The following is a 14,335-nucleotide window of genomic DNA, read 5'->3' on the forward strand; positions in this document are numbered from 1 at the left end:
AGAGCCTATTGTAGACATAGCCTTAAGTGTCTAGGTTCAGTTATGACCACTAGTTTATAGATCGTAATTCCCATAATCGCCACCAGTCGAAATGGTCAGTTTTAGTATATATAGAAGAAACGTATAACCAATAGAAGTAAAATTGAAAAAATTTTCAATTCTCAGTAAAGGGTAGAATAGGGATCAAAAGACTTTTTTCCACTCAGCAAGGCAGAAAAGGGGAATTGACGAGAAAAGAAATAATTTTTAAGAACCTAATATCATTGGATCTAGGAATTTCAATAAACATTAAGGCATCCTTATGGTTATCTCACACTCAATTGTCATTAAATTTAAAGGAATATTGTGCCGACATGAGAGGAAAAATCACATATATCATGAAGAAAAAAGCAAAAAAAAAAAAACTATATAATTAATAAAGATAGTTTGTCTAAAAAAAAGATGGGATAGGAGGAGAATAAAATCGTGTAGCATAAAATTCCCGTTTCCGGAATCGAAATGGGTACTTGACATTAAAATAAATTTGCCGAAGGGTCGTTTGGCAATAAAGGCAGCCAAGATCCCGACGCGAAGGCGTTAGAAGAGAGAAACCAGAATGCACCTGCGAATCGAGACGGTCTCGAGAAAAAGAGAGAGAGAGAGAGACCACCCTCTACCTCTCTCTTTCTTGAGAAGAAGAGAGAGGGGACTAGTCGACGGTGAATAACTGGTATTAATACGTCATGTAATTACCGTGCGAGGATGCCTATGTGCATAATACTCATATACATTGGCTTTTTTTGTGTGAAAGTGTGTATATATATATAAAATCCACCTTTATAGACGAGATACACAGACAAGAAACGACTTCTCGCTGGGGATTCAGATTTGCAACTCGTGAAAGATAGCGAGGATGCTTTGTAGTTGTTTTCAGCAGAGTTGGGATGCTTCAGGCTATGCTTCTGTTTCAAACCATTATGATAATTTCGCCGGAAAGAAGGTTACCGACTCCACTGAACGAGAGCTCCCGGTGAACGGCGCTATTACGTGTTTCTTGATTTGACGGTATCACGAAAGATCCACCTCTCTTGATTGTTTTTTTTTTTTTTTTTTTGAAAATAAGTTTTCAGTTTAGTTCTCTTGCGCTTTTTATGCGCATATGCGTCTTGACACACTTGGCACATATGCGTCTGGATAAATTTGGTGCATATGCGCTTGGGCACTTGGCGCATATGCGTTTGGACACACTTGGCACATATGCGTCTGGATAAATTTGGTGCATATGCGCTTGGGCACTTGGCGCATATGCGTTTGGACACACTTAGCGCCTATGCGCTAAGTGTGTCCAGACCCATATGCGCAGATTATTCGTATGCGCTTATGCTTCGGGACACAATTAGCACATAAGCGTCTTGACACACGTGGCGCATATGCGTCTTATCACACTTAGCGCATATGCGCGTTTTGCCAGATAATCAGAAAGAGAGAACGATATTGGAATGCACAGTCGTCTCCCACGTTCGCGGAGATAGTTGTGTGTACGCACTCGCGCACGTGGAGTAGATGATGATGATGATGAGTAGTCACGAGTTCATACTCGCGAGGGATTTAACTACCAGTGCATGTTGATCGACTTGTAAAAGCATAAGTCGGACAGATTGGTAACCAGGGATGGGTCGCTGTGGTGGAGAAGGAAAGTAGATATTAATAACGCAGCGCGTATGATTGTTGCGTGGTCCCACCTCCATACAGGCGCGCAATCCTCTTCCACCTCAGCCTTCCTCAACTTTAATGTTGTTCGCATAGCGTGGCGTAGCATGCGAGCAGGACCTCGCCGCGAGCGGACACCGTGGGAATCTTAGGCGGGCCCAACGCAGGGCCCTGTTCTGGACGCGTGTAACCTTGTAACCTCCTCCGACCTCTCGCTTCTCTCTCCTCTCTCTCTCTCTCTCTTTTCCTTTCTCCCTCCGACTTCTTCTTCTTCTCTGTCTCTCTCTCTGCTGCTCTTCGTCAGTCTATTTCTCTCTCTCTCTCTCTCTCTACCTTTTGCTTCCTTTCTTTCTTTTTCTTCAACGATCCTCCTTCTCCTCTTCCCTCATTGTCTGACTTGATGCTTCATTCTCCATTTCTCTCCTTAATCTTCGTCTCTTCCCCTGTCAAAGTGGCAACAGAAGGACATCCCACAGATCTGCATGCAACGCCATCTTTCATTTTTCTTTTAGCAAAAAGAGATTCTTCCAAATATCCCTATAGAACATCCATAAGTTTGTCCCGAATATCACAGAAATGAGAATTGTAAAAAGTTGTAAATAAATTTTCTATTGAGGGTAATTTTAACCCAAATAGGAAAATTATATTTTAAAACAAGACTATTGTGAATTACAATTAAGACTCTGAGTTTAACACATAGAGCATGCAAAACTGGAGCTGTAAATTGTGTCTGGTAATCAGAATACAACTTAATGATTCCCTGAAGTTTCCTGAATGACTAAATTAATTACCGCGCAAAAAGAAGAACGTGGAGCAAAAAAAAAATCCTGTCGGCGCACAACAAAGAAATTGTAGAAAAAAAGTTTTATTTCATTGAGGTGAGAAAGGGGGGTTAAGGAGGTTAAATAGGTACTTCTGTGTGCCAAACGGCGTTTCGTTAGATCTGACTTGATAGTCTCGACTATATACGATTCACGTGAGAACGCTTTTACATGTTTACATGCGTTTCATACATATATAAAGCGTTGCGGTAATTATTTTGTATTTCCTTACCACGTCTTCTCTTCTGTATATACCATCAATTGTTCCTTTTTTTCTGTTATTAAATCCTTATGTTTTATTGTCACGAGATCGAGAAGCAGATTGTGGAGGAAATTGTTGGTCAGCTCCAGTTTTTGTGAAAACATTTATGGTTTGATCATTTTTAGTATCAAAACGTGGCTCAATAATCGAACAATAATTGTAATTCTTCGATTGTATATATGATAAATGCATAATGTTTAGGATTATGGCAATTTAGGGAGTCAATTTATTTGACGAAATGAACAATATTTATTTTTTCTTGAAGGATCTTGCAAGTTCCGGTTGGGATATCAGTATCCTTTCATCAGTGGCAGCTTTTTGATCATGTTACCAACTTTTGCTCTGCGTTATCCTTTGAAACTTGAGACTTACACCACGTGCTAATCTCTGATCTGTAATTCAGTTTCTGTATCGGACGCTTAAGTCCTTGAGATTCCAGACATTTTGATCTGATCGGGTCACGATTTGTTCTCTTTTATACATATTTAAATGCCTTTTTAGTCTCGAAAATTTTGAGGAAGAGTTTTTATTTTGTAAACGTAGAGGCGAGGAAGAGAATCAATGACCGTAAAAACAAAGTCTTAAAGATACATACCAGATATTTTTTTCTTAAATTCATCTCAATTAAAAATTAGTTTATTCGAAGTCTTAAAATCTGTACCCTAATCAGAAATTTAAAATTTAGACTAATGTGAGTTATTTTTGTCAAAACAGGTCTTAAAATCAGTTTTCTAATCAGAAATTCAATATTTGGAGTAATATAACTTGTTTCAGTCGAAATTAGACTTAAAAGACTTATTTTTTCCCAACTAAAAATTGGGGTCAAAAGTCTTCAATTAGGAACTAAATGACCATATGAAATTTAGTTCCTAATTGAAGACTTTTGACCCCAATTTTTAGTTGGGAAAAAATAACAATGCTCCTAAAGGCTCTGAAGCTAAATTTGAATTTTTGAAAATTTTGGTATGAAATTTTGAAAATCGGAATTGTTCCTAACGGTATGTTGGTCGTTGCAAATTTGAAGTCGATAATGTAAAACATGAGATTCACTGAAATGCTAGCAGATTGTCTTTCACTGGCTTTCTCTTGCGACAGTCGTGATCGCAGTGTATAAGGATCCATAGTAAAGCAAGTTGTTTATGCGGTAGTTTCCCGCGGTTGGAGAGATGAAGTCATACATTCTTCTCTAGAATTCGAAAGGCCTAATTGTCACTGACTGCCCGGGGCGGGATCGCATTGAACAGACTCTAAACTCCACTTCACTTCAACACGAAATAGAAATTAATTCACTTCGAGAACATGCTGTAATTACTACTATGCAGTCTCGAGAATAAACTGCAAACTAATAGGCACTTGTTCGCTATAAGAATATATATATATATATATGCACACCTGGTTGTTGTATCGTACAAATTCACTTATTTTCATCAATTTGTCTTATTTTTCTAATTTTGACTAAAACAACTTAAATTATCAAGTTATTGTTATTGTTAAATTTCTGATTAGAAAATTTATATTAAGACCTCAAATTGTCTTATTTTGATTTTAAGCACAAAAATGAGTTGAATATAAGAAAAAGCGCAACTGTACCTTAAGACTTTGTTTTTACATTCTATGTATATGGTACTTAAGTGTCTTTAACTTATAGGCAAATAAACAAGAGTTATGGTGTTCTAATTTGTAGCATTGATTCTAATCAAGATTTATAAACATCTGGTGTTTGAAATTGGTACATGATTGTTCATTTTATAGTGAAAAAGTTACCGATTCACCAGCACTAATTGGAATTAATGTTAACAATTACCGCTGTGAATCATTCAAGTCTCTAATTCAGATTTATAGATTTGATGAAAGTTTTGATAATCTACAGAAAGGCTTTTATCACATCTTTAAGATCAGAATGGAGGAAGAAAGATGTTCAATTTAAAACTGATGCCGATCTTCTAAGTTTACTTTCAAACTTTTCTATCTTGTTCCTTGGAATTAAAATTCTTATAAATATCGAATATAGTGTTCTATTTAATGTATAGCTAACAGAAGATATCAAAATTATGAGGAATTGATATCAAAATGTGTGGATCAGGTAAAAATTGATCAAAATTTTCGGTTTCAATTTGATCCACTTTGGTATAAATTCGTTACGTTCAAGAATAAAAATCGAAACAGGTTTATTCCTATATCCAAAAAATTATCTTTTTATCCAAAAGTTGATCCAAATTTTAGGTATCAATTTGATTCACTTTGGTATCAATTTAATTCACACTTTAGTACCAATTTGATACTTTCGAGAATAGTGTGTAATAAATAGATTATAATTATAATTCGAATAGATTATAATTTCTATTCAAATAAGGATATAAACTTTAATTATTTTTTATAATTAAAGCCTTCACCTTTGGTAAAATATAAGGTGAAATAATAAAGCAATGAACTGTTGGGAAATTAAAGAGAAATTCTGTCACCAATATAGATAAAGATAATTTGTATATACAAATATGTCAATTAGTTGATTCGGGTAATAAATAAAATTAGTGGAATTATCATGTAGAATTCAAAGACTCAATATAAATATGTGATTTAATTTTTGTAGCATATACATATACACTTGATCTTATTAATCAATTGCAAACAGTCGCGATTACGTGAACGGTATTCTGTACTCTTGGTAAATGTAGACAATTAAACTAACTCTTGCGTATATATAATTATACAATTACATTTTCAGTTCCAGTTAGTTTAACCTTAATTGCATATTTTGTTAAGTGCAAATGCAATTCAGTGAATCGATTTACCCCATATATGTACGATGTCCTATTCGAAAATATACAAGAAAAAAATGTCACTGAATAAATTTATAATAATTTTCTTTACCAATTTGATTTTTTTTTCTTAATAATAATCTTTATATTCTATTTTTCTTCAAAGAGAGTGTCACCATTTTTAATTTTGAAAATCTGACTTTAAATTCGTCATCAGCGATGCCGAAAACCCCCGAGTAGCTTGTTTCAAGCAAATTCGTTGATTTTTTTAAAATTCGTCCGCCATATTGAATCCGCCATTTTGAATTTTAAGAATCAGACTTAAAATTCGTAATCATCGATCCTGGAGGTTTAAACTTCTTACTCGGGGGTTTTCGAGGTCGCTAATTACGAATCTGTAGTTTATTTTTAAAAATTCAAACTAAAAGACTCAGTACAATCGGTGAATGTAAAAAAAAATTTTTTTAATTGTTTATAGTATTGTTCGAAGTAGTGAAAGTATCGAAAGAATTTGTAGGATTTGTAGAAAAGTTGGCGCACATGAAGAATTGTGACACGATATTCAGCGCATGTCCTTGTATATATAAACTGTTCATGAGCGTAGAGAAATTGCCGGGGATGTCTTTTCTCTTGGGTCGAATGAGAAGATTCGAGACGCGATGAAATGGCCACGAACACTACATTATATAGATATATATGTGTGTGTATGTATATACAAAAGTGTGCACACGTAGGCGTTTGCACTCATAAGCGACTGGTACCTTCGAAACGGGACACGAATGTTATCTGGACTTAATAATCGTAGGTAAACCGTTTGTACACGCAGTGTCTTTCGAGTAATTTAACATCAAAGGGACATTGAAATATAACCTCACAATTGCTAGTTGAAATTTGCGTATACTTCTTTGAAAAATATATTGTAAGCAAATGTATTTATATTAATCCATTATTTTTTACTTTTTATTCATTTTTTTAGAATGTGTCCATTATTTTTTCATTATTACCCGAAATTTTCGATATTACCCCTTATTTACCCCCCCCCCCTAACGTTTCTATTCAGTATTGCCCCGAGTTCTATATGCAATATTACAATATTATTATTGGATTTTGTTTTCAGAATGCAGTCCTAATTTTGACATTATTACCCCAAATTTGCAGTATAACCCCTTGAGTAATAGTAATTTAAGGTTACTATGCAGTATTGCCCCGAGTTCTATATGCAATATTACCCCTAGATTTTGTTACAAGAATGTATCCATAATTTTGCCATTATTACCCCAAAATTGACAATATTACCCCTTTGCTTAATAATTCAACGATGCTATTCACAATTGCCCCGAGTTTTCTACGCAATATTACTCCAAAAGTTTTGTTGAAAAGAAATCCAGAAAATATTCATCATTTTACTTTCAGCAGTCGCGGTTTATAAAATTTCTGAGTATAAGTTTTTTAGGACTATAAAAGTAATGCTACGTTGACCCCTTTGTCGATGAACTTTCACATTCTGATTCTGCGGGAGCTCTAGTGTCCGATGTTCAGACAAGCTTCTTAGGTCAATGATTTCGTTTACTCTAGTATTTGCGATCGTCCATTTTTTTGTCTCACTAATTTACACGCGTTTTTTTTTTTTTTTTAAGAAAAGTGGGAATAAATTTTAGTTTTGAATTTCTGTAATAATAATAATGGAGGGTAAACATTTTTGAAAGAGAAAAATCAAAAAAAAAAAAAATTATACATTTATCTTTTCGTGATACCTAGACATACACACTATTGAATATGCATAGCACTTGAACGGCTACAATTGTAATCCTGCGCGCACGGTGTCAGGCTCTCTTGACCCCACAGTTTTGTCATGGTAATGGGCTACTTTGTATTTTAATGTTCGGAAACAGCGAATACAAATAAATAACCGTGTGCTTCGTAAACACTTTGTTCATGGTGCGGAAGTTGCCCTTTTTTAGAAAAAAATTTTTTTTTAATAATTGACCTTTTATTCTATTCTAAATTCACTAGATTTTAGTATATTTACTAATAAATTCAATTTTAAAATTCAATTTTGAAGATTTTCGTTTTAAATAATTTTAGATGTAAATTAAATCCACAAGAAATTTTTATGTTAAAAATAATAATTGAAAAATTACAATATAAATTGTAATCAATAAGATTATGTATGACAAGATTCAGATTTAAGTGATTTGATTAATGAAAGTATTGATAGAGAAAAGAGTTTTAAAAAAATACAAATGTCAGATTAGTTGATCGTATATAATTATAAAGCAATAACTGAAAATCAACAAAAGTTGTATAAATTTATTCTTTTAATGTTATTTAATAGAGACGTAGTTTCACTATCAGACGATTGATTCACCGTCATTAGTGGCAACAGGATCTTGGAATTTTGTAGAACGTCTGGGCAACTTGGGAATAACGGTGTTTGCGAACAAGGATTGATAACCTGCCTACTGAGTAAATTCAAAATCCCTTCTTTCTTGAACATATTCACGAGCGTCATTTTTCATCTATTGTATTTAGAGATTTTTTTGTTGCGATCCAATATTTTTGATGTCCCATTATCAAAGGGTATAAAAAATCAGTCATTTAGGAACGTAAGTATGGTGTTTTTCAAAGTACCATCAACCGGAAATACAGATTTCTGTTTTACCGTCCGAACACAGATAAGAAACTCGCACTTCTTTTTCCATATGTTGAGATTCTTTTTTTTTTATGCAGAAAAAGAAAGGCTCGCCAGGAATGTGACATTTTTAAGCAAGTGTTTGGGATTCGTAATGAGCAGTTGTGAATCGTGCTTTTCGAGTGACTTTTTTAAGGCTTATCTCGAGAGTGGCATTATACCGACACAATGCAGTACGTATAACAACGTCTCATCGTGTCCTCTTGTACGCGGGGTACATTTGGTATTGTGGCATGGGGGCTGGTACTGCCGCTGGATTACTAATCATTTCCCGAGCCCGTGGAACCCCGCTAATTGATTAAAGTCACGATCCTGACCCTGACGGTAATATCGACAATCTCTCGACTGAGTGGTTTGCCCGCTTTGGTTCTTATACGTGTAGGGTACAAACCTATCTGACTTTTTATCCTCCTCAACCCGAACCCTCTTTTCCTTCTATTGTTGCTGAGGTAAAACAATGTCTAAGTCAATTCGAATTCTAACCTATGGTATTAAATTTATGTTTTTAATTTGTATATCGGAAAAAAATTGCTTATGGCCGGAATCGAACCCTCGACCTATCTAGTAGTCCACTTACCTAACCAAACTATGTTACTACCTAAACTATAATATGAAATTAATTTTACCCCAAATTTATACAGAGAAAAAAAATCACAAACTAGAGGAATCGAACCCTGGTGCCACGTCCTAGAAGTCCAGTGGACTAACCACCAAGCTATGATACCACCTAAATAACCTAAAATTAAATTAACTTTTTCCCAAATTTAAATAGAGAAAAAATCACAAACGAGAGGAATCAAACCCTGGACCCTCGCACTAGAAGTCCAGCCCACTAACCACGAAGCTAAACAACTTTGATGGAACAGAATTGCTGGGAACAATTTTCAGCAATTAAATTTCGAATTAAAAAATTAGATCGTCTATCGAATAGTGGTAATTGATATCGGTAAAACAATACACTCGACGATAGAAATGACAATTAATGAAAGAAGAGCAGATTGATTAATTATAAAATCCAATCTCGAAAGTAATGGAATATTAATGGTCAATGTGATGCAGTATATCACAATCTGAAATTCGATCTTAAATGATGCGATTCTGATTAGCCAATTTGCATTGTTCGTCACAGTATGAAGTAATAATTTTAATGAAAGTATTTAACACCCCGTTTGAGTGTGCAAGTATATAAAGTGTAAAAAGAGAACTTCACATCCTAACCAAAAAAATAAAAAAAGAATCTTTATTAAAAGCACTGACTCGACAAAATTGACTCATCGACTTCATCATTTTAAAACTATTTAATTTCTATCGTGATTATTTAATAACAAAAATATCAAATCATAAGTACATAAATAAAAATAAATTCTTCATGAATTGATTACTATGCTAAAATTTCACTACATAATTAAATTCATCAATTTTTTCAATGAGTATAAAATAAAAAATAGAATACAAAATATAAAAAAGCATAGCATATGAATTATAGAATATAATATATAGAATATAGAATATAGAATATAGAATATAGAATATAGAATATAGAACATAAAATATAAAATAAAAAAATAATAAAATAAAAATAAAATTATTACTGTGGAATGTCCTGTCAAGATCGCGTGTTCATTATACTCAAGGAAATGTTCTTTTTCACGGAACGAGCGGACGTTCATGTTTTCATCATTTTTTTTTCTCCCCCCTGCCAACAACACTCATTTCTATTCAATGAATTAGACTTTCTATCATTTTCTAATTTTTTAAATGCAATGTCTTTACAGAATTGTATTAGAAGAAAGACATCGGAGAACAAATAATTGCATAATTTTACAAAACCAATCTTAATTGCTTACAATTATGAGACTTATCTAAATTGCATAATTTAAAGACTCATCTAAATTGTACTATTAACAATTTTAATTAAATACAGCGCAAAAAAAGCCGGGAATAATTTTACCATTAAGAATAACTAATTTATAACATGTAAAAGAAATTTAATTCTCTTAATTAGAAGAAATTAATTTACAGATTAATATGGAAAAAAAAGAAAAAAAATTCAGTTTTTTGAACGAATTTTTTGTACTAAGTACAATTGAGGGCGAGGAACGGATAACTGCCTGCTACGCATGGTTGAAAGGGACTATACCAGTCAGACAATAGTAAGCGCCTCTAGGCCTCTCACTGATGTCTGACTGGTATAGTCCTTTTCGACCATGCGTTGCAGGCAGTTATCCGTTCCACGCCCTCAATTTTTGTCATTAATTGCATATAAAAGTTTTTGGTGCCATATTGGATCCGCCATTTTGAATTTTGAAAAACAGACATCGGATTTGTAATCAGAGACCTCAAAAACCCCTGAGTAATAAATTTTGGGAAAAATTTAATCAACTTTTTGGCATATGCATCAATTTTCAAAAAAAGTCGTCCGCCATATTGAATCCGCCATTTTGAATTTTGAAAAACTGACATTATTGGATGCGTTAACAATGGCCAGCACGAATACATTGAAGTTTCGAATGAAACCGTTAAACGTTGAAGGGTTAAAGAAATTAATTCACTACTTTGTCAAAATTATAGTCAAAGAATAATTAAGGAACTAAATTGGAGTATTTCGTTCCAATTCAATAAATATTAAAAGAAAACAAGGAGATAGTGAAACTAGAAATAGAAAATGACGTGCGAATTTTGTTCACACATATATTCCTGACTTGTGTGTATAAATATATATACAAGTATAATGTTTATTATATCGTTTGCCATGAAAACAAGATTGACCTAATTAATAATACGAATTATCTCTAATCAGTGGACTAACTAATTGAATTGAATGTATATACTGATTGAATTAACTAAGGCAATAAATCCTAATTTCCATTTTGGTTTTCTTTCATGTCTCTCTGATAATGATAGGATAAATAATTAAATAAATATTCAAATTTTCTAAACTCGCATCCTGTAGATCTTGAAATTTATAGATTAATTATTTCTCTACTTTTCCCTTTGATATACCGGTTTGTCTCTTTTATATACTGAACATAAAAGGAGAAAATAAGCGAGGCTCTATGAGAAAAGAGATCATAGGAAGAGAAAATTTTTTTGAAAATCGTTTAGAAGTTGATCCTATTATTTTTTTAGGAGGAAAAAACTTGATTACAGGAAACTGTTACCGATAGTTACCGACCGCAAAGGTGCGTATTGCCCTACAGTTGGGGTTTTGGTTCCTTCTTTTGGCATTACGTCATTTCGGGTAAAAAAAGTCTGAATAATGTCTCTAATAATACAACAGCATACCTCAGGCAACGGTTTTCGCTGAGATATTTTAAAATTGAAAAAACCATTGTTACGGACTAAATTTCACGGGAACCTGACTCCATCGAATTTAGCGGGGGATCCATTACGAAAGACCATCTCTTGACTTGAATCTTTAGCGCTATCAGTTTGATCGATACCCGTGGGTATCGTTACGAGAAGAATTTACGTCTGGAACGTTCTCTCGACTCGTGCGGACGCGAGAAGTGCCTGGGTTTTCTAAAGATGAAGAGAGTGGGGGCCATGCAGGGGACGCCACTAAACGCGTCTTGGACTCGCAATTAAGGGTTAATTAAATTGAGCGGCTTCCTAGATTTCTGTAATCATCGCGGACAGTATCAGCAGGCTAATCTTTAGCGCATCCTGTCTGCCTCGGGGGGCCTCTGGGCCTCTGCTAGGTTCTTCTCTCTCCTGGTGCCTACGGAAGGAAGGGGCCTCCAAGCTAAGGTCATGCACCCCGCTGACCTCGGACCACCTTTCCCTTCCTTCTTCTCCTCTCTTTTTCTCCGTTTCACTCTTTCCGTCTTTCTCTGTCTCTTTTACTCTCAAGCATCTCACTCCTCTCCCCACCACTTGTCCTCATCACCTTGACTCCCCTTCGTCATCATAGATCTCAACTCTTTGGTACTTTTGGTATTCTTTTTATTTAGCTTTATGAGTGTGTGATCCTACGCGAATGTTTCGAATTATTATCAAAAGCGAGGCCTCGTGACTCTTTTCATGTAATGGGCGGATGTCGCAGTGACAGGGAGGAATGACGTGCGACCATCTTCTTGTGGGAAACAGCAACGGACATTTCTTTAACGTCACAGGCTCATCTAACTCTCTTCCTTGCGCGTTTCGGTTCAAGGATTCTTTTTTTACTCTTTAATATGTCGCGACCCTCTCTTGAAAATATTTAGTCTCTGAAGTTTGAAAAGAAAATTAATTATAAACATCGAGAGCAGAAAATCAGTGAGATATAGTATAAGGCAACGATATCCAATCAGCATCAAGTCGCATATATGAATTATGCAGATAACAAATCGTACGGCTCGAATGTGTCTTTCACTCGTGTCTGCATACATGTCTCCCGTCAAACCATTCAATTACGTTCTATTTCCTAAGAGATCCAGTGCTGTAATTTCAATTCTCTCTCTTGAATATATACAAACTCCCTTTACTCCCTAAACTCCTTAAGGGTTTAGGAACAGTCTGGGTTCCTAAAAATGTAAAAATAAAAAGATTTGTAATTTACACAATAATTAAATGTTGGATCCGCTAAATTAAGATCACAATTTTTACACTGAACTTCCAGTTTCTAATTCAAAGTTCTCGTGATCTTCAAAAAAGGAATCCACATTTCTATTTAGACGACCTAGCATCGAATAAAAATGGGCATTTTTGTCTAAAACAGAAGATCAATATTCAAGGTCGACTTTTGACGGTTTTCCCAGCAGAAAAGTCAAAGAGCTATAAAGGTCGGTACAATATATATACACTCGATCTTGAACCGTCGCGTCGGCGTCCACGAGGAACGGATGATACGATAAGGGTCACGATTCTTAACTGCAAAGCTGTCCATGGTGGTAGCCACCTCGCGCATGCACCTTAAACAAGGTCAGATCTTATCGTAGCGTGAAGAACCAAGTCCGGAATAGCGCCGAGAGCGAATAGCGCCTCCAAATGGAGGCGTGAGAAACCGCACGGTCTTTCCGCACCCGATTACAATTACGTTTTTCCATTTTTTCTTTTGTCAAATTCAACAAAAATTTATTTGCCCATGAAAATGGGTAAATATAAATATAATGGGGATAATTTACAAATGGAAAAATTTGTAAAGTTGTAAATACATTTTTCATAAGCTGAAATTTTAGAAATAAATATTTCTGATACAAAAACTTTCATTGCAGTACGATTTTTGTTCTTATGTACTTTGTTATTGAAAAAATGTTCTATATATAAAAACTTGCAATGTAAATTTCAGTTTCAGAATAATAAAAATTGCAATTGAAATTACCAATTTTATGCCGAAACATACCTTCCCTGCGCATGCCCATTTTTAGGCACTTTTTCAAACGACAAAATTGGCATTGATTCCTATGATGTTGATCGATGGGGCAATTTCGATTCCCTCGACACGAATAGGTGAGATTCCTTCTGACGCTCCTTTTGAAAAAGCTCTTGCAACCTGTGAACAAAAAGATAGAAATGTCTCATTAATACTTCCTCTATGTACACTTGGGGTTTTTCTTAAAGGACCCTAGATGTTCCACCCAAATATTCTACCCTAGACTAGCCTATAGAATAAAAGTACTTAACTATACTTTTGCCCTGACTAAGTTCCTGTAATTTTAGGTCCATAGCTAACGGACCCTATTGGGACTCGATATAAGTTGCTGGAGACTCATAAATTAGTGGAGGAATCTACTAAATAGAACTGTATAGAAGAGTGCACTGAAAGCTAACAACTATAAGAGAAAGGATACTTTATATGCACTCAGCTATTACTCTCGAGATCTTAACACTTCTCCATAGTTACCTAACACTAAATCATTTGAATTAAGTATTGGCCTGATTGAAAAATCCCCAACGCATCTGTGGTCATAGTGTGCTACTTGAGTTTCTCTCACGAGGAGAATCCGCTATATTGTCAAGAAAGATCCATTGAAACATTGTTTAGAGATATTTCTTAATTGGCCGGTGCGGGTGGTAGGATATGTCGTAATGAATTTTGCATAAAAATATTACTTCTTTATATGTCAATTCGTACCATTTGTTCACGATTGAAATAATAGGTATACGAATGGTAAAAAATAAAACATCTTAT

The 14,335-nt window shown here is 34.6% G+C and overlaps 1 protein-coding gene across 3 annotated transcripts in view; it reads right to left on the minus strand.

The window, feature by feature from the left end:
* The window catches only part of LOC122500546 (steroid receptor seven-up, isoforms B/C), a 171,647-nt gene that overhangs the window by 60,883 nt on the left and 96,429 nt on the right, over positions 1-14,335 (minus strand). For 2 of the 3 annotated variants that reach the window (XM_043609517.1, XM_043609515.1), the window contains one exon: positions 13,526-13,696. In XM_043609517.1, the coding sequence (XP_043465452.1) occupies positions 13,526-13,565 (40 nt within the window). In that variant the 5' untranslated portion in view covers positions 13,566-13,696. The remainder of the gene's footprint in view (positions 1-13,525; positions 13,697-14,335) is intronic. The other variant, XM_043609516.1, reaches the window with a different exon arrangement.

This window comes from Leptopilina heterotoma, unplaced genomic scaffold (assembly GCF_015476425.1).
Source record: "Leptopilina heterotoma isolate Lh14 unplaced genomic scaffold, ASM1547642v1 Lhet_188, whole genome shotgun sequence".
NCBI classification, from domain to species: Eukaryota; Metazoa; Arthropoda; class Insecta; order Hymenoptera; family Figitidae; genus Leptopilina; species Leptopilina heterotoma.